This window comes from Halichoerus grypus, chromosome 15, assembly GCF_964656455.1.
Source record: "Halichoerus grypus chromosome 15, mHalGry1.hap1.1, whole genome shotgun sequence".
NCBI lineage: Eukaryota > Metazoa > Chordata > Mammalia > Carnivora > Phocidae > Halichoerus > Halichoerus grypus.
The window spans coordinates 53,928,417-53,949,305 of NC_135726.1; the positions used below are offsets into that span (position 1 = coordinate 53,928,417).

Genomic DNA, 20,889 nt, shown 5'->3' on the forward strand with positions numbered 1-20,889 from the left:
ACAGTTCCCACCTGGAAACTCTGGGAAGTATGGAGGATAAGCCCCTGCCGTTGTGGGCAGTGAATGGTCTTGACCAGCCTCCCCTCCCCGCAGGAGACCACCCGTCCTCCAGAAATTCTCTCCCAGAAGGGCTGCGCTTCCCATAAGAAGCCCCACCCCCTGCCACAGGAAAGCCAGCCTTCCCGCAGCAAAGCCCACCCTCCTAAGAAGTTCTATTCCTGAACAGAAATTCCTGTGATGATAGGAGGTCCCATCTGTCACACAAGAAGTCCTCCCCTCTCCCACAGGAAATCCCATTTCTCCCAGAGGAAGCCCTACGTCATCTACAGGAAGTCCTTCCCACTTCCTTAAGGGGTTCTCAGTTCTAGGTCTCAACAATTAGAATGACCTCACTGAACAATTTTACCTAGTGTTTTGGGCATAGACAAACTGGCTTAGGAAGCCCCCCCTTCCATAGGAAATCCTCTCCTTTGGGAAGCCCTTCTTGCCCCATGTCTCTCCCATCATGTCTGTCCTGACATTTAAAAATTTTTTCTCAGTATCCTTAATGTAAATCTGACAAGGGCGTGATGACTGTCTGGCTCAGTGAGTTACAGCACACGACTCTTGATCTCAGGGTTCAAGCCCCACACTGGGCGTAAAGCTTAGTTAAAAAAATAAAAATAAAAACATTTGACGGGCTCAGAGAGTCCCACCCTCAGTACAGGAAGTCTGCTTACCCCAGCAGGAAGTCCCGTCCTCACTTGTCAGAATGATTTGGCTGGCATTTCAAGTAATTACCCAGAGCTCTTTGCTTTGAACAGTGGTTAAACTCATGGATTCCAGCTTGGGCCTCTTCCTTAACCTCCCGGTGCCCCGTCTGTGAAAAGGGAGAAAATATTATTACCTGTTCTGGGAGTGTGGTGAGGGTTAAGTGGGCTAATCAACGTAAAGTGCTTAGCCTGGTATCTAGCATGTTGTGTTAATAAATGTTGGCTGTTTAACTCTACCAGCTAAAACCTGGGACAGGTCATCCTCACCTTTGACCTCCTTCCCCCTCACCCCGAATAGTTACAGTTGCCATATTGAGCACCTGCTGTGTGTGCTGCAGCTGTGGCCCAGTTCTTGCCTGGGGTCTTTAGAAAGGGTCTGTGGGGGAGATTCAGGCTCCTAATCCTCCTCACACCCCACAGTCTCTGCTGACACAGAAGTGGTGGGGGGAGATGGACAGCACCACTCCCATCTGGGCCCTGGTTCTCGCCTTCTTTTGCCCCCCACTCATCTATACCGACCTCATCACTTTCAGGTTAGTCCCCTGGGGTTAGGTTGGTAGGAGGGGGTTGCTCAGTTTCTCCTTCCTGCTCACTTCTGGCTGCCTTCCTACTTGGTCTGTCCAGTGCTTCCCCTCCGTTTGCTCTCTTTCCCCCTCCCCCAGGCTGAGGGCGTGTCTGGGAGGTGAGCTTTTGTGGGGGCTCTCTGCAGTGTCTCTGGGGAGAAGTTCCTCTGCCCTCTGGCCATGGCGCTGGGGGAAGGTCTCTTTGGGGTGACTCTGGAAAATGCTTCACTGTCTCCCTGCCATGCCTGTGGGTGAAGAAGTTTGGGTCTCTTTCTGAAGAATTCCTCTTCCACTCGCCCCTGCTCCCATTCCTCACTCCGTGCTTTCCTCCATGCCAGGAAGTCAGAGGAGGAGTCCATGCAGAAGGACCTAGCATTTGACATGGATCGAGCCGTCAATGGGGAAGGCCCTGCTGGGTGAGTGAAGCCCCAGCACCATGTGAGGTGGGACACCCTGGGCAGCTTCAGGAGCACCAGGCGCTGGGAGCAAAGCCAGAGGGGAGAAGTGGAGCTTCAGGGGGTGATGGCTTCATGAAATCAATGAAGATACCAAGGAAGTTTCCCAAATGCCAAGCTCGAGGCTTGGGTCAAGGTTTGGTTCTGCCACCAGGGGGTTCCTCACAGGAAACCACTTTACTTCATGCTACACATACTTCCATCTCGATGTAGCAAATGGAATCGGGTGGATTTGGTTCATTTAGGGATCTTTCATCTTTTTTTTTTTCTGACTCCAAGGGCCTTTGCTCTTAAATCTCTATGCTGGGGTACCCAGGCCTAAGCAAATAGTCCATCAAACTTCTGATAATGCCACCGAATGGAGGTACTGAGGGACTTGGCTGTGAGTTGAACAGACCTGGGTTCAAATCTTGACTTTGACCTTAGAAGTGACTTCACCCCAAGCCTCAGTTTTCTTTTCAGTAAAATGAATATATGTGGAAGGTTGTCCCTGTGTTAGGTTAGGTTGGGCAATGCTGCATAAGAAAGCACCTAGGGGCGCCTGGGCGGTGCAGTTGGTTGTGCGTCTGACTCTTGGTTTCGGCTCAGATCATGATCTCAGGGTCGTGAGATCAAGCCCCACATCGGGCTCTGCGCTCAGCGCAGAGTCTGCTTGCGATTCTCTCTCTCCCTCTGCCCCTCCCACTTGTGCACTCTCTCTCTCTCTCTCTCTAAAATAGGTAAATAAATCTTTAAAAAAAAGAGAGAGAAAAAGAAAACATCCTACACTCTCAGTGACTGTCAACAACGAAGGCTTACTTCTCCCGCTCCATTTTTGGCTTGTCTGTGTCTTGGCTCCAGTATGGTTTCCACTTTGGGATGAGTGAGCACCTCCTAGCTGAGATGTTGCTGGTCTCATAGCAGAGGGAAAAGAGAAATGGCAAACCAGGTCCTGGCTCCTACAGCCTCCATGTGGAAGAAACACATGTCACTTGTGCCCACATTTCATTGACAAAAGTGAGGCATAGGGTAGTTCCTCAGCTCCCAATCCTTCCACTGAGAGGGAACCAAAATACTCGGTGCAGAGTAACACAGTGTGCCCCAGGGCCTGGGGGGAGCCGCGGGGGGGACTCCTGGAGATAATGTATAAAATGCATCAGAGTGTCCAGCACATAGGAAGTAGTCAATTAATGGAGTTTATTATTGCTACTGCTGTTATTGATCCATGTCTCATTTATTTTGTTGAATGGTGGGTGTAGGCATCAGGGTCTAAATTGCTGGTAATAGAGAAAGAGAGGAAGAGGCCCACACTTATGTTCATCTTTGTACCCTCCATCTCTACTTTAGGCACTTAGGTGAGAAAAAGGAGGGCCCTGGCCTCCAACATCCCAGACGAAAAATGTTTCTGGTAACTGTTAGAAACATGATCAGAAGCCAGAAGTCTGTAAGACTCACTACATACCTCAAGGAGCAGTCAAATTGAAATATATATATATGCATACATATTTTTCTGAGACAATGCACAATGAATACAATGTATTTGTCAAGATAGAAGAGAAAACTAAGAAAAAAAATTGGGACCACTGAAAACGGTTGGCTAGAAGTCCCCAGTGTCAGGATCAGTCACGATGTCCTTGCCCAGGGAGTTCCCAACTTTTGCACCATGACGATGACAGTGACAGTGACATTAGCTGATGCCACAGAACACTTACAGAGGGTAGCCAGTGCACCGAATCCTTCCGAAAATCAGTTTATTTTCTCAACAACCCAATGCAGTAGGGTCTATTATCATCCCCATTTCACAGTTGAAATCACCGAGGCACTAAGTCACTTGCCTCAGCTCATGTGATTTGTAGGTGGTAGAGCTGGGATTTGAACGCAGATCTTCTTGTTCCCGAAGCTGTGGAGAGCCACCTCCATGGTGAGCTTTGTAAAAGGACAGATTCCTGGATTCTCCCCCAGGGAGGCTCAGGACGGGCCCAGGAATCTGTGCGGCCTGGTTGCGCCTGATTCAAGATGGCGGATGGTGGGGAGCATTGTGACCACACATTTTTGTTCCCAGGGCCCCACAGAGGGTGAAATGCAAAATACCAAGTCTGTTTTCCCTCGACATTAGGGAACTTCCTGTCCTCTCTGCATTGCACTTTCTTTAGCTTTTATAATTCTTTCCTCTTGTTTTCTTGAGAACAGCTTTACTGAGATAAAATCCACATATCATTCAGTTCACCCATTTAAGGTGTTACAATTCAGTGGTTTTTGGTATATTCACAGAATTGTGCAATTGTCACCACAATCAATCTTAAAACATTTTTGTCACCACAAGAAGAAACTCTGTACCCCTTAATGGTCACTCTGTATTCCTCCCTTCCCCCAGCCCTCGGCGGCCAATAATTGGCTTTCCGTCTCAAAGAATTTCCCTATTCCTGACGTTTTGTATGAATGGAGTCATACGCTTTGTGGCCTTCTATGATTGGTCTCATTAACTTAGCGTCTTGTTTTCAAGGTTTCTCCAAGTGGTAGCTCGCATCAGTGCTCCATTCCTTTTTAGTGCTAAATAATATTCTGTTGTATGGATGGACCACATTTGATTTATCCATGGATCAGTTGATGCACATTTGGGTTGTTTCCACTTTGGGGTTATTTTCTTTCTGCTTGGTTTATAAAAAGAAGATGCCTCTCCAAGCCAGTTTATTTTTCCTGTTAGCTTGTTGAGTTTATTATTATTTGTATTATTCATTTTGGCATTTCTGGTTTGAGGTCAGAATGAAGAGTCAGGATGAAATTGGGACAGAGGGTCAGAACTTGGACAAGAAGGGTCAGAGGTAGGAGTGGACCAAGGTCAGAATTCAGAAGCCAAATACGGCTGTTTGCTCTGAGGTCAGATATGAGGAACACTGGGCTGGACAATCTGACATCAGACTTTGTGGGTCAGAAGTTAATATTCAGGCACAGGGCTGTCAAACCTGGGGAGCTGAGGTCATGAAAGTGAGGGGGTCAGAGGTCAGGTAGATGGTCCAAGGTCAGACAGAGTCAGGGGTTGTGAAGGTGAAAGAAGAGGGACCTGGAGTTAGAAGTCAGACCAGGGTCAGAGGGTGGAGAAGGTCAGAGGTGGAAGGTCAGCAGTCTTGAGGGTAGATCTCAGAGGTCAGAGGTTAGATACAGGGGTCAAAAGTCAAGGGGATGGTAGACAGGGGACTTGGCTTCAGGTCAAGCAGGGTTAGAGCTCAGATGTGAATGGTGAGAGGTCTTGATGACGGTGAAGAGGGGCTCAGAGGTCAGGCTGAGCCCTCCTCCCTTGCCCCCCTTCCCCCCCCAGGCTGGCAGAGCCCCCCGAGAAGACGGCCGTGCGGGTGCTGGGGCGGCCCCCACGCAGGGGCTGCTGCGGCGGGTGGCCCCCACGCCTGCGCCGCTGGCTCCAGTTCTGGGGGGCGCCGGTGACCGCCTTCATGGGCAACGTGGTCAGCTACCTCCTCTTCCTGCTGGTGTTCGCCCGGGTGCTGCTCCTCGACTTCCAGCCCGAGGCGCCCGGCGCCCTGGAGCTGCTGCTCTACTTCTGGGTCTTCACCCTGCTCTGCGAGGAGCTCCGGCAGGGCCTGGGCGGCGGCTGGAGCAGCCTCACCACCGGGGGCCCCGGGCCCGGCCCCCAGCAGGCCCCGCTGCGCCGCCGGCTGAGCCTCTACCTCGCCGACACCTGGAACCAGTGCGACCTGGTGGCCCTCGGCTGCTTCCTCCTGGGCGTCGGCTGCCGGTGAGTGTCCCTGCCGCTTGCCACCTCCGCGCCTCCCTGCTGGCCTGGAGCCAACCCCGCTTTTCCCGGAAACACGCACGAAAGCCCCTTCTTGATCGAAAGCACCGCATCCAGATGGTCCCCAAGCAGTTCGCTCACACCTGGGTATCTGGCTTTAGGGACGGCGGGACTAGGGCGAGGGCCTCACTGTTTTTCTAGATCTGCAGGTCGGGCGGGCTTTTCTCTGCTCCCCCAGACCTGAACTCAGTCTTCCCCCAGACAGGGGCCAGCCCGGGGGTAGGGGTGGCGGGCACGCTCACCTTCCCCGCTCTGCCGCCCCCTCGCCCCAGCCTCCAGGACTCCCCTCTTCCCTCCAGTCCATCCCCACAAGACTCTTTTTACTCTCAGAGCTGTCCTGCCCCTGCCTGCTTCCCCGGGCTGCCCAGCGCCCCCGGACCCGGTCCTGGGGGCGCTGCCTGGTGGAGACCCGCCCAGCTCTGCAGGCCTGCGTCCCCATTCCTTTCCCTTTCCTTCATCCAGGCTCCAGCCCCTCCGGGCAGCTTGCAGTTCCTTCCTCACAGCGAGTAATTATAATGATCCGTGTAATTATAACATTGTGATCAGAATTTTTACCAGTACAGATAAGCTCTTATCAAGGAATGGTTTTCATTTCTGCAAATTTCCTCAATCAGTTTTATCTGCAGGGCAGTTAAACACATTTCAGTCATTTTCAGTTTCAGTTTCTGAAATTACTTCAACTTCGTTAATTATTATTTGGGGTAAGTCGTACAACAAATATTTGGCTCGTCATTGGTGTTGTATTGAATGGACCTGAATTTTGCCCAAATCTAGGTTCTGTGTTTGTGAATTTTATGTTGTGGCTTTTATGTAATTCGGGTCCAGTTTTCCTGGGTCAAATTTTATAGATTCACATTTTTTTTAAGATTAAAAAAATTTTTTTTTTTTTTTTAAAGATTTTATTTATTTACTTGACAGAGAGAGACACAGCAAGAGAGGGAACACAAGCAGGGGGAGTGGGAGAGGGAGAAGCAGGCTTTCTGCAGAGCAGGGAGCCTGATATGGGGCTCGATCCCAGGACCCTGAGATCATGACCTGAGCCGAAGGCAGACACTTAACGACTGAGCCACCCAGGCGCCCCTAAAAAAATTTTTTAAGTCATCTCTACTCCCAATGCGGGGCTCGAGCTCACAACTCCGAGATCAAGAATCGCATGCCCCGCCCAAGAGCCGGCGGCCCCTACAGATTCACATTTTACCAGGGAAGCTTGAATGTTCTGTCACCTTTTTAGTCCATAAAAACCTTGACTGTTTCTGCTTAGTTCTTAGCATAAACAAAACCAGATCATCAGGAATTCACCTCAAATATTTTCTGTTGCCAAGACTGGGCTGTGTCATGTTAGTTCATTTCTTCTGTGGCTTCCAGATCATACTTTGTGGTGCCCAGAGAGAGGGCAAAGGGCACGTCAAAATATCCTTGGAAACATGGATGTTTTGGGTCTTGGCATGTCATGTCTTTAAAATTTTGTAGCTCTCAATTTAACCTTTAGATTTTTTTTTCTTTTTTCCATTCTGATGGGTAAAAATGACTTCTTGTCTTAAAATTTATGCATCCCTGACTACTAGTTAGCTTGGGCATCTGTTCATAGCAAATGGCCACTTGTCCTTCTGTCAATGTCTTTTCATAGCCTTGCCGTTTTAGAAAATACATATTCATTTATGTTTGTTGATCTCTTGTATATGCGTACGGGTAGGTGCTCTCCTAACCCTTGGTGTTTTTTGTTTTTGTAAGATTTTATTTTTAAGTAATGTCTACACCCAACATGGGTGAATACTTGAACTCACAACCCTGAGATCAAAAGTGGAACACTCTGCCTGTGCCAGCCCAGGTGCCCTAAATCTTGGTGGTTTTGTTCTAAATCCCTTCTGTCTGCAGCTTCTTTTCACGTTTGTATATTATCTTAAACATTCTTTTCTTCTTTAAGTTTGTATCTGAAACAACCCGAGACTTATAAAAAGTATGGCAAAAACAGTACAAAGAATTCCTCTACATCTTTCACCCAGATCCCCAGATGTCAACATCTTCCATTATCAAAACCAGGAGATCTTAAATTTTACCAGCTGTCCCATGGATGTCCTTTTTCTGTCCCAGGAGCCAATCCAGTTCTTCAATCCTTCTTTGGCTTTTATGATCTTAACACTTTTGAACAGTCCAGTCCAGTTATTTTGTAGGATTTGCCTCCATTTGAGTTTGTCTCAGTTCTCTCGTGATCAGATTTAGGTCATGCATTTTTGGCAGATAGTTTTGCCTTTCTCTGTTGATCATATTTATGTTATCTTTTGATGCATGGAACTTTTCTATTTCAGAGTAGTCAAATTCATCAGTCTTTTCCTGTATTGTGATTTTATATATATATTACTTGTGTAGAAGGCTTTTTTTGTTTTGTGACATCTCATCCTATCAAGCTCATGAAATTCTTCTGTATTTTCAGATTTTAATGTTTTGCCTTTTACTCTAGGTTTTTTTTAAAAAAGTACTTTTTTATTTTATTTTTGAGAGAGTTGGGGGGGCCGAGGGAGAGGGAGAAAGATAAGCTTAAGCAGGTGCCACACTCAGTGGAGGCGGAGGCGGGGCTCGACCTCAGGACCCTGAGATCATGGCTTAACCTACTGAGCCACGCAGGCACCCCTTGCCTTCTACTCTAGGTTTTTAATCCATTCAGAGTTCAAGTACATGATGATGCAAATAGGGATATAATTTTTAAATTTTCCCCATAGGGATTGCCCATGTTACTGGCCATTTGACCTTCCTCTGTGAATTGTGTGTTCTCTTTATCCACTCTCCTTTAGGTCGTTTGTCTTCTGCTTACTCGTTTGCTGGAACTCTCTATATTTTGCCTTTTATAGGTTGGACAAATATTCTGGCAGTTTTTCCAACTTGTTACAGGGGCCTCCCGAATTTTAGCCAGGGCTCTGATTTATGCAGCCATTTTTAAGCGGGTGCCAGCGCCCTGCGCGGCTCACCTTGGCGCTGTGAAATCTGGGTAAACCCGGGTGAATCGGAGGGTCCCGGCTGCGGCCCCTCCAGGGTCACCCGAAGCCTGGTGTTGGGAAGACCCGGGTTTTCCTTTGCACCCCGTGACCCGAGTGACCCCCGCCGCGTCTCCCCGCATCCCAGGTTGATCCCCGGACTGTATGACCTGGGCCGCACTCTCCTCTGCCTCGACTTCATGGTCTTCACGCTACGATTGCTGCACATCTTCACGGTCAACAAACAGCTGGGACCCAAAATCGTCATCGTGAACAAGATGGTGAGGGAGGCGGGGCCGGATGGGCGGGTCCAGAGGAAGGGGCGGGGCGGTGTGGGCACGCGTGCGCAGAGCAGGGCGGGGCGGGGCTTCGGTGGGCGGGGCGGGGCGGGGCCAGACTTGGTCTTCTCTTCCTACCTCGCAGATGAAGGACGTGTTCTTCTTCCTCTTCTTCCTTGGTGTGTGGCTGGTTGCCTACGGGGTGGCCACGGAGGGGCTCCTCAGGCCCCGGGATCGTGACCTCCCGAGTATCCTGCGCCGTGTGTTCTACCGGCCCTACCTGCAGATCTTTGGGCAGATCCCCCAGGAGGACATGGACGGTATGGAGGGATGAGAGGGCCTGACGCCCTCCCTCCGAGTCCCCCCTCCCAGTGCTCCCCGTCCCTGGGTCTCTATACCCCTCTCCTTAAGTCTCTGCGTCTCTCTCTCCAGGTCTCTGAGTAGCCCCTACCCTCCTTCATCCCTATGGGACTCTGCCCGCCTCTCTCTCCCTATTTCTGTTCCCTGCCTCTGGGTCTCTGCCCCCTCCTCTTTCTCTCTCTGGGATTCTGTCTCCGTCTCTCTGGGTCTCTCTCCCCCACGCCCCTCCGAATTTCTGTTTTTCTCTGGTCTCTGTCTCCCTGGCCCCCTCTCTGAGTGTCTCCCTTTACAGTGGCCCTCATGGAGCAGGTCAACTGCTCGTCGGAGCAGGGCTTCTGGGCTCGCCCGCCGGGGGCGCAGGCGGGCTCCTGTGTCTCGCTTTATGCCAACTGGCTGGTGGTTCTCCTTCTCATCATTTTCCTGCTCGTGGCCAACATCCTGCTGCTCAATTTGCTCATCGCCATGTTCAGGTGAGGCCTGACTGCTCTCTGATCTGACCTCACCCAGCTTGACCCTGACCCCAGCATGATTCTTGACACCAGCCTAAATCAATTCTCTCTTTAGTCCCAGAATTCAGACTCTGCTCCTGACCTGGACTTTGGACTCTGATCCTCTCCCTGAGCCCAGGCTGAATATATTAAAAAAAAAAAAGAAAATTTATTGTGGCAAAATACATATAACTTGGGCGCCTGGGTGGCTCAGTCGTTAAGCGTCTGCCTTCGGCTCAGGTCATGATCCCAGGGTCCTGGGATCAAGCCCCGCATCGGGCTCCCTGCTCAGCAGGAAGCCTGCTTCTCCCTCTCCCACTCCCCCTGCTTGTGTTCCTGCTCTCGCTGTCTCTCTCTGTCAAATAAATAAATAAAATCTTAAAAAAAAAAAATACATATAACTTGCCAATTTTAAGTGTACAAATTCAATGGCATTAATTAAATTCATGATGTTTTACAACCATTACCACTATTTCCAAAAAATTTTATCACTCCAAACACAAAAAGTGTGTACCCACTGAGCAAGCAATAACTTCCCATTCCCCACTACCTCCCTAGCCCCTGGTAACCTGGAATCTGCCTTCTGTCTTTAGGAATTTGCTTATTCTAGAGGTTTCGTATACGTGGATTTATACAATATTTATCATTTTCTGCCTGGCTTATTTCACTTAGCATAACGTTTTCAGTGTTTATCCATGTTGTAGCACGGATCAGTACTCTTTTTTTTTTATGGCTGAATAATATTCCGTTGATCAGTCTATCACATTTTGTTATCCATTCATCTGTTCATGGAAACTCGGTTGTTTCCATCCCTTGGCTATTGTGGATAATGCTGCAATGAACATTAGTGTTCATGTACCTGTTTGAGTCTCTGTTTTTCTTTCTTTTGGATATATTTCTAAATAGAATGCCGGGTATGCTGTGGTAATTCTGTTTAGCTTTTTGAAACTGTTTTCCACTGGAGTGGCACCAATTTCTGTTCTCATCAGCGATGGAGGAGAGTTCCGGTTTCTCCACAGCCTTGCCTAGGGTTGTTATTTTCCTTTTCAAAAAATTATAGCCATCCTAGTTAGTGGGTATGAACTGGTATTTGAATGTGGTTTTGATTTGCATTTCCTAATGACTAAAGATGTTGAGCATCTTTCCATGTGCTTATTGGCCATTTGTACATCTTCTTTGGAAAATGTTTATTCAGGTCTTTTGCCTGTTTTTAAATTTGGTTGTTTGTCTTTTTGTTGTTGAGTTATAGCAGTTCGTTGTATATTCTGGATGTTAAACTCCGATCAGGTATGTGATTTGCAAATATTTTCTCCCATTCTGTTGGTTGCCTTTTCCTGTTCTTGATAATCCCCTTTGATGCACAAAAGTTTAAAATTTTGTTATTTGTACACTGGTGTCATATCTAAGGACCAATCACCAAGTCTAAGTTAATAAAGTTTCATTCCTATGTTTTATGGTTTTAGCTCTTATATTCAGGTTGTTGGTCTGTTTTGACTTAATTTTTGTATATAGTGTGAGGTAGGGGTCCAACTTTGTTCTTCTTGCATGCAGAAATCCAATTGTTCCAGGTCTCTGTGTTTAAGAGACCATTTTTTTCCACATTGAATGGACTTGTCACTCTTGTTAAAAATCAGTTGGCCATTGTATTAGTTTCCTGGGGCTTCCCTAACAAAGTACCAAAAAGTGGATGGTTTTAAATAACAAACTTTTCCATCACAGTTCTGGATGCTCTAAGTCCAAAATCAAGGTATGGATAGGATTGGTTCTTCTAAAGGCTGTGAAGGAGAATCTGTTCCCTGCCTCTCTCCTACCTTCTGGTAGATTGCTGGCAATCTTTGGCTTGTAGATGTATCATTGTAATCCCTACCTTCATCTTCATATGGTATTCTCCCTGTGTGCATGTCTGTGTCCAAATTTCCCCTTTTCATAAGGACACCAGCCTTGTTAGACTTGGGACCAACCCTAACAACTTCATTTTAACTTGATTACTTTTGTAAAGACCCTACTTCCAAATAAGTCACATTCTGAGGTACTAGAGATTAGGATTTCAACATATCTCGTTTGGTGGAAAGGGGACACAATTCAACCCATAATACTCATAGATGTATGGGTTTATTTCTGGACTCTCATTTCTGTTCCATTGGTCGATATGTCAGTCGTATGCCAGCACCACACTATTTTGATTTTGGAGCAAATTTTCGAATTAGGAAGTCTGAGTCCTCCAACTTTGTTCTTTTTCAAGATTTCTTTAGCTATTCAGGCTCTCTTGCAATTCCATATAAATTTGAGGATTGGCTTTTACTTTTCTGCAAAAAAGGCTGTCACAATTTTGGGGTTTTTTTTGTTTTCTTTTAAAGCTTTTATTTATTTATTTGACAGAGAAAGAGAGAGCACAAGTAGGCAGAGTGGCAGGCAGAGGGAGAGGGAGAAGCAGGCTCTCCACTGAGCAGGGAGCCAGACGTGGGGCTCGATCCCAGGACCCCAGGATCATGACCTGAGCCGAAGGCAGCCGCTTAACCAACTGAGCCACCCAGGCGCGCCAAGGCTGTCACAATTTTGATAAGAAGTGCATTGAATCTGTAGATTGCTTTGGGTAGTATTCTGATGTTAACAGTATTAAATCTTTGTACTCATGAACACAGGTTGTCTTTCCACTTATTTAGGTGCTCTTTTAAATTTCTTTCAGTATTGTTTTGTAATTTTTAGTGTAAAAGTCTTTCATCTTGGTTAAATTTATTCCTCGGTGCTTTGTTTTTTAAGATTCTATTGTAAATGGAATTGCTTTCTTAATTTCCTTTTTGGATTGTTCACTGCAGGTGTAGAGAAACACAGTGGATTTTTGGTTGGTGATCTTGTACCCTGCAACTTTGCTGAATTTGCTTTTTAGCTCTAGTTAGCTTTCTTGTGATTCTCTGAGATTTTTGATATAGGATCATGTCATTTGTGAATAGAAATAGTTTGTCTTCCTTTCCAATTTGGATGCCTTTTATTTCTTGTTCATGTTTAATTGCTCTGACTATAACTTTCAGTACGATGATGAATAGCTGTGGTGAGAGTGGGCATCCTTGTCTTGTTTCTTATTTTAGCGGAAAGCTTTCAGTCTTTCTTCATTGAGTATGTTAGCCGTAGGTTTTTTATAAGTACCCTATATCCATGTTGAGGAATGTTCCTTTTAATACTATTTTTCTGAGTTAAAATTTTTTTTTTACCACGAAAGGGTGTTGGACTTTGTCAAATGCCTTTTCTGTGTCTGTCACTTGAGATGATCATGTGGTTTTTTTCTCTTTGTTCTATTAATGTGGTGTATTATATTGACTTTTGCATGTTGAATCACCTTTGCATTACTGGGATAAATCCCACTTGGTCATGGTGTATAATCCTTTTAATATGCAGCTGAATTAGGTTTGTTAGTATTTTGTTGAGGATATTTGCATGTGTATTCATAAAAAATATTGGTCTGTAATTTTGTTTCCTTGTGGTATCTTTTTTTTTTTTTAAAGATTTTATTTATTTATTTGACAGAGAGACACAGCGAGAGAGGGAACACAAGCAGGGGGAATGGGAGAGGGAGAAGCAGGCTTCCTGCTGAGCAGGGAGCCCGATGCGGGGCTCGATCCCAGGACCCTGGGATCATGACCTGAGCTGACAGCAGACGCTTAACGGCTGAGCCACTCAGGTGCCCCTCCTTGTGATATCTTTATCTGGGTTGGTAATGCTGCTGGCCTCATAGAATGAGTCAGGAACTGTTCTCTTCAATTTTTTTGGAGAATTTGAGAAGGATTGGTGTTAATTCTTTTTTTTTTTTTTTTTTTTATGTTTCATAGATTTACCAGCAAAAACATCTGGGCCTGGGATTTTTGTTGTTGTTGGGACATTTTTATGAGTGATTTAATCTCTTTATTTGTTATAGGTCTTTGAGAGATTTTCTTTTTCTTCTTGAGTCAGTTAGGTAATTTTTATGTTTCTAGGAATTTGTCCACTTATTTCATTTAGGTTATCTAATTTGTTGGCATACAATTGTGATAGTGTTCTCTTATAATCCTTTTTATTTCTGTAAAGTTGGTAGTAATGTCTCCATTTTCATTTCTGATTTTAGCTATTTGTGTTCAGCTGACTTTTGAACCTGTCTATAACCTCTATCTTAATTCCTGACACCATCCCCAACTTGACCTCTGACATCTGACTCTTTGCCCTCCTAACCCAGCTTCTAAGTGCATCCTGTAATACCTCTGACCTTATTGATTCTGACATCTGCCTGCTGCCTTGGACTTCAAATATATTGTCTAATATCTAACCTTGATCTGCCCTCTTTGACCTCTGGTGACCCTTGACCTCTCTCGTCCCCACAGCCACACCTTCAGCAAAGTACAGGGAAACAGCGACCTCTATTGGAAGGCTCAGCGCTACTGCCTCATCCGGGAATTTCACTCTCGGCCCGCGCTGGCTCCGCCCCTTATCATCATCTCACACGTGCGCCTCCTCATCCGGCGACTACACAGGCGCCGGTCCCGCTTGCCGCCCTCCCCGGTCTTCGAACATTTTCGTGAGAACGGGGTTTGATACAAAAGGGAAAAGCACCGGGGTCAGGACCTGGAGAGAAAGAAGAGCATGGACAGGCTGGGGGAAGGTGTCCGGGAGCACTAGTGGGCAGGGATTAGGCGGTCAGGGGGCCGGTGTGAAATATCAGGGCGAGGCCTAGAGCTGCACGGGGCGAGGTCTGGGAGGGCTCGCGCTGGAGGCCTTGGGTGGGGAGGCTGGGTCTGGAGGGGGCAGGCCCTTTGACTCCGTCCTAACACCGCCCCCCAGGGGTCTACCTCTCGAAGGAAGCAGAGCGGAGGCTGCTGACCTGGGAGTCGGTGCAGAAGGAGAATTTCCTGCTGGCGCGCGCGCGTGACAAGCGGGAGAGTGACTCCGAGCGTCTGAAGCGCATGTCGCAAAAGTGAGGGCGGGTCCTGGCTGGGGGCGGGGCTTCGGTTGAGAGGAGCCCCGGACTGGGGCTAGGGAGGCGCGGGGCTCCAGGTGGAGCCTGAGTGGGGCGGGGCCCCGGGGTGTTGGGGAGGAAGGCGGGCCTCTGGGGGCGGGGCTTCTGAGGTGGGCGGGGCTAGCGGGTGGCGGGAATGGGCCTGATGCCCTCGTTGCCGTGGGTTGCAGGGTGGACGCAGCGTTGAAGCAGTTGAGACAGATCCACGAGTATGAGCAGCGTCTGAAAGGGCTGGAGCAGGAAGTGAGGACTCCCAGACCAGGCTGGGGGAGTGTGGCGGGGGGGCGGGGGTGGTGGTGTGAGGTTCTGGTCTCCTGCCCTTCTGTCCCTCCTGCTCCCCAGGTCCAGCACTGTAGCCGTGTCCTGGGCTGGGTGGCCGACTCCCTGAGCCGCTCTGCGTTGCTGCCCCCAGGGGGGCCACCGCCTCCAACCCTGTCTGGGCCTAAAGGTCAGTGTTGTGGGGTCCACCTGTATCTATCCCTGGCCTCTGTCATCACCACCCTACGTTCTGGGGCTTTTGTTCCTCTATCTCTGAGTGTTTTTCTCCCGTTCGCTGCCCTTCCATTGTCCCTGGGGCACACTCTCCGTCTCCTTTGGGCTTTTCGTCCTTTCTCCTTCTTTTTGCCAGTCTTCCATTTTTTTCTGTCTTCCTCTCCATCCCCACCACCTGTTCTCTCTCCTCTCTTCCCCCCAGACTCAGCCCTGCTGGCAGACTTCAAGGAGTAGCCCCCATAGGGAGTTTTTGCTCCCAAAGTCCTACTGGTCCTTGACCCTTGCACCTCCTGGCCTTGTTTTCCACGCGGGCCCCATGCTCATGGAGGACCACCTGGGCTGCTGTCAGGACCACCTCAGGGAGTGTCATCCATGCGAACCACCGCAGGCCCAGCTCCTCCTAGAACCAGTCCCGCTCCGGGAAGATCAGCCTCTGGAGCCCAGGCATTGCTCTTCTGAAGGCCCTGCCACAGCCCGCTGGGCGGGAGAGGGCTGCAGGGTCTTTGGGATACAGGGATCACAGATCCCATTTGCAGCTCCCCACACTGGGGAAATAAAGCCATTTGAGAGGAGTGGAGTCCGATGCTTGATTCTTGGGGAAATGGTGGGCACCTAGATCCTTTTGAGATGGGGGCTGGGGCTGGGTTTGAGGCCATTGGTCAGTCTGTTGCCGTATTTTAGATAATCTCCAGGTCTGTTCCCCACTCCCAGGCCCACTCTGCCTGTCTGACTGAGGCCCAGCACCTTTTGTCTGCACTGTTTTGATGGTTCTCACTTCAGTGGGACAGAAACCCCAACCGTCTGCACCTGCGTAGTTTCTACTTTCCAGTGGAAAAAGAACTCAGTGATAATAAGTAAATTATTTCCTGGAGTGGGGGTGGGTGGGAGCTATGTACATCTGCTTTGGCAAGAGGGGAACAGATGATGCAAATTTGAGTAGATAACTGCAGAAATGTCTTTAAAGAGTCTAATTAGTGGGAAATTGCAGGCCATACGCACATGGAATTGAGGCAAATATGCATCATTATACATGCAGTTTAACTAAACAACCCATAACAAAGTAAACTGGTAATGACAAGACTGAACTGACAGCAGTTATTAGTTAAATAGCAAGAAACCACCAACAACCATCACATCCCCAAATCACAACCAAAACATCCTTCCTCCAAATTGGAGGAATTCCAACTATCTGCCACTTTGGGTACAGAGTAGCTTTAAATATTGCCAAGCGTTGTGTGGCAACCAGATTTCTCTGGAAGATGTTGAAGTAATTCTCACTAACCCAAGTCATAATAATAATGTAAACGACGATGGTGGCAATATTAATAACAATACTGTTTGACATTTAAAAAATTTCTAATTGCTTACTGCTAGTTTACAGAAATACTGCTGATTTCTTTTGTTTATTGACATGTTCTATGATTTTGCTAAACTCACTTTATTAGTTCTAGTATAATTTTTGCAGTCTTTGGGATTTTCTCTGTATACAGTCATGCTGTCTGTAAGTAGAGGCAATTTTATTTCATTGTTCCAATTTGTATTTTTTTTTATCATGGTAAAATATACAGAATACAAAATTTACCATTTTAATCTGTTGGAAGCATGCAACTCAGTAACATTTAGTACTTCCACAAAGTTGCTCAGTGATTACCACTGTCTCGTTCCAGCAGTGCTCATCACTCCAAACAGGAACCTTGTACCAAGAACTCACTGCTCATTCTTCTCTCCCTCCAGCCCTGGCCACCACCATTCTGCTCTCTAGCTCTCTGGATTTGCCTGTTCTGGATATTTCATACAAATCGAATCATCACACTTGTGGTCCCTTGTGTTTGACTTCTTTCACTTAGCACAATGTTTTCAAGGTTTATCCATGTTGTATGAGAACTTCATTCCTGCCTACGGTTGAATAATATCCATAGTATGTATATATCACTTTTATTTTATCCATTCATCTGTTGATGGACGTTTGGGTGGCTTCTACTTTCTGGCAATTGCAAATAATGCTGCTGTGAACATTCAAGTACAAGTTTTTGCTTGAACACTGTTTTCAGTTATTTTGGGTATAGACCTAGAGTGGAATTTGATATTTCTATGATTAACTTTTTGAGGAACTGCCAAGCTGATTTTCACAGTGGGTGCACCATTTCCTGTTCCCACCAGTGACACAGGAGTTTCCGGTTTCTTCAGATCCACACCAACACTTGTTACTTTTCGTTCTCTTGGGTTATCAATATCCTGGTGGGTGTGAAGTGGTGTGTCATTGTGGGTTTGATTTACATTTCCCTAATGACTGAAGACATTGAGCTTCTTTTCATGTGCTTGTCGGCCATTTGTACATCTTTGGAAGGAATGATGTGTTAGTAATAACCTCCACCCAATCAGTTAGCGAGGGATGGGTGGGGCTTGAATGAAGACAAAAATGAAGGCCCTGCTACCCAAGTCATCAACTGAGGACTACCTGGGCTCAAATAGACATTTCATAGTTTAGGAAAGACACACAGTTGGTCCTGAAGCCTCTAACTATAAAGGAGGTCAACAAGGATCAGCCTTCATGGCTCTTGTATGTCTCACAGGTGGAAAATTTTGCTGAAGCTGATGCTTCATGACCTAAGCATGTTAGACTCCTTGGTCCATGTTCCCCAAGAAGGAAAATGGACCTGACTTCAACTGATAAAGCACACAGTGGGGGAAAGGAAGCCACAGTGACCCTGTTGGGTAGGGGCCTTTGGGTCAATTCAATGTGCCATTTTGGCTTCTATTAAATGTATAATTGATGTGTCGTGTGTCCATACCGTGAATGTCCTCTAAGTGTCAGGATTCTCCCATCCAGAGACTGGAGCATGTGTAGTCCTCTCCAGGATACTGTACAGAAACAATAGCATCCCAAAAGGAGAGAGGGAAGTCACCGTTTCCCTGACTTCATGGCTGCTGCGGGACCCAGGGAGGCCCTTTCCCAGTACAACAGCGCCACCTGCTGACACAACCACCGTAAACACACATTTATGAAAAGGCAGCTATTAATTTGCTATTCAGCTCTCCTTGAAAGAGGAGGCCCCACCCATGGAGGCCTCCCGACTCTCTGGCCTTACATCTTCATTCTGGGGTCAGTCAACTTGAACTTGACAACCAGTAAGGTCTGAAATGGTTAAATGTAAATGGTATATTCAAGAGCACAGCCGCCCTGGTCCTCGTGTTAATCTGTTTTGGAATGGGAAAGTGGCAGGAACCCATCACAAGGAACTATCCCCCACTCCACTGCCTAAAGCAAAGCCACGGGCTCCATGGGGCCTTCAATGTACAAAGGTTCCCCTGAACAACGGGGCCTGGTTCATTGCTGGTTGGGCAAAGTTAAAGGCTACTACCCCAAAGCCAACCCTGGAAGACAGACTGAAGTTTATAGTCAAGGTTTCGGATGGGACTTTCTATTTTCCCTACTCTCCACAAGCATCTGGTATTACTGATTGTTGGAACAGTTTCCTCAAAAATCCACCCAGAATAGATTTCTACCTTTCTCACGTCCTGGTCCACACACCTTAGGCAGGCGGTTTGGTCATTGAATGTGGGTGTTTCCAGAGAGGCTTCATCTCTTCCAGGCTGTCTCCTGGATAGTGATTGAGGCTGAAGGGGTGAGGGAATTACAAAGACTTATTTGGAAAATTAAGGATCTGGCTCCTGGCTATTCTTGGGTCACCCTCGACTGCCTGGCTGGCAGCCTCGCCCAAAGTGGGACAACTAGGGAGTTCAAACCAAATTCTGCTGTAGCCACCAGCATTCTCTTGTTGGCCTGACACGGCCCCAGATCAGGGGTTGGCAAACTGTAGCCTGTGGGATATTCTGGCCCTTGAGCTAAGAATGATATTTACATTTTTAAAGAGTTATAAAAAACAAATAACAAAAAATATACTATAGAGACCATATGTCCTGCAAAGCCAAAAATATTTATTATCTGGCCCCTTATAGGAAAAGTTTGCTGACTCCTGTCTAAGCTGAAGCTACTTGCTGACTATCCATGTGGCTTAACTAAGCCAATGGAATGGCCATCCAGATCAAGGTTAACAACAAAACCCCTCACCCATGCCACAAGCCCTCATTGCAGGGGGGCCAGAGGTTTCCACTTCACATTCACCAAGCCTACCAACCTACCCGCACACAGAGGTCACCTCAAATGTCCTCGTTTTCCCTCCAAGCTTGTGGAAGCACCTCAGATTGGGGAATGGAGGTCAGATGCCAGCACCCTAGCCGCAAGGGTCAAGAAGTGGTTAACCTGGTATGGAAATGAAAAAGAAAAGGATCCCAGACTAGGAACTGGAAGACCTCAATTCTATTTCCACCTTAGTCGCTGACTGGTTACTTGATCTCAAGGCCATTCTTTCTCTTCTCGGAGATTCCTGTAGTATCCACCCCCTGGTGGGTGAAGGAGCCCAGCAAAGGGCCTGTTGCCTTGTCTAAGTGTTAACCAAGGCATGGGGGCTTCTTGCAGCCCCTGGGACATTGTCCTCCACGCCAGGACTCCCCAAGCCCAACCTCACACAAAAACAAAGACCCTAGAGCTAGAGCCCTACATGGTTTAAGATGCATCATCTTCACTGGTTTTTAGCTTACCCTGCCAGACTCTTGGCATACCTGGTTTGTGGTGGCCCGTCCTGCCTCTGAGAGGGGAAGTGACACAGAGGTGAGGGTGAGGGTGGGAAGGGAGACCAGGCCCTCTCCCCGCAGCTCGTTTCCTGAGCCGTGTCATCCCAGACCCAGGGTCCCTGGAGAGCAACGTGGAGGCAGGAAGCCAGGAGATGTGAGTCTCAGACGCAGGAAAGGCCTGCAAGCTTCTGCCTCTGACCTTTTCAGGGCTCTCCAGATTTGAGTTGTAGACACTATTACACTGGGGATGCAGGAAGAAGATTTTAGAATTTCTATTTATATCTACTTTTTAAACAGAAGTAAGCAAAACAAATTAAGCTTTACTGATATTAAGTATGTAGAATGACAGTAGTTCACAAGTAGATTTTCTACATATGTTGGGAATATTTTCTCAAAAAATTGTCACTGATAAGGGAGTGTGATAAGGGATGTTTAGAGATCTCTGAGGTAAATGAAAGTGTGACTGGGCAGGCAGAGATCTGGGAGGTGATTTGGAACCAGAGTGGGTGGTGATGGGAGCTGGCATTGATTCTCAAGGTCATGACCTTTGGGGATGGGGAGTTGCCCAGGAAGTCTCTAAGAGGTGTGGCTTCTAGAAGGTGCCTCCACCTCCTGAGTTGCCTTAACTCCATTTGGTGTTTGAAGAGGCAGGGTGGTTACCTATGTCCGCAGGCAACCCTAATAAGCTCTAAGTTCTCCAAGACTCCTTGGTCCTGAGCCCACAGAAACCAGGTGCTTACCTCATGATGCCCAAGTGGGTGGGCGACTCTACCCCAAGTAAGAATGAAGCATGATAGCCAGAGAGGACCCACCTGCCTACTGCTGCTCTGGGCATGTTCCCCTCTTGGTAGGAGTAGTGAGATGATAATGATGAGACATATTTAGTATGGTCACCAAACCGAGTTAGATTTAAGGGTTAGCACACTTTCTGGATTGAGTAATACTGATTGCTACAAAGTTCCCCAATGCTTTGTTTCAACTCCAGAACAAGGAGGAACGTAGAAACTCTCTGCGTCCCAAAGGGAGAGGAGATTGGAGTCACCAGACTGGACACTCAGTTCACCAGAGGTTGGTGATTTGGAGGGTGTATGTGTAGAAGGAGGCCGACAGAAAAAACACTGTGCCCACAGCC

At 47.5% G+C, this 20,889-nt stretch overlaps 1 protein-coding gene across 10 annotated transcripts in view; it reads left to right on the forward strand.

Moving 5' to 3' along the window:
* The window catches only part of TRPM4 (transient receptor potential cation channel subfamily M member 4), a 35,692-nt gene extending 19,998 nt beyond the window's left edge, over positions 1 to 15,694 (forward strand). For 2 of the 10 annotated variants that reach the window (XM_036068287.2, XM_078063385.1), the window contains 12 exons: positions 1,173 to 1,285; positions 1,654 to 1,731; positions 5,066 to 5,497; positions 8,672 to 8,804; positions 8,947 to 9,121; positions 9,454 to 9,631; positions 13,560 to 13,598; positions 13,999 to 14,192; positions 14,456 to 14,588; positions 14,801 to 14,873; positions 14,973 to 15,078; positions 15,325 to 15,694. In XM_036068287.2, the coding sequence (XP_035924180.2) occupies positions 1,173 to 1,285; positions 1,654 to 1,731; positions 5,066 to 5,497; positions 8,672 to 8,804; positions 8,947 to 9,121; positions 9,454 to 9,631; positions 13,560 to 13,598; positions 13,999 to 14,192; positions 14,456 to 14,588; positions 14,801 to 14,873; positions 14,973 to 15,078; positions 15,325 to 15,356 (1,686 nt within the window). In that variant the 3' untranslated portion in view covers positions 15,357 to 15,694. Of the gene's footprint in view, positions 1 to 1,172; positions 1,286 to 1,653; positions 1,732 to 5,065; positions 5,498 to 8,671; positions 8,805 to 8,946; positions 9,122 to 9,453; positions 9,632 to 13,559; positions 13,599 to 13,998; positions 14,277 to 14,455; positions 14,589 to 14,800; positions 14,874 to 14,972; positions 15,079 to 15,324 lie in introns of those variants that run through there. The other 8 variants (XR_004909586.2, XM_036068288.2, XM_078063383.1 and 5 more) reach the window with 8 other exon arrangements.
* Positions 15,695 to 20,889: the final 5,195 nt, after the last annotated feature.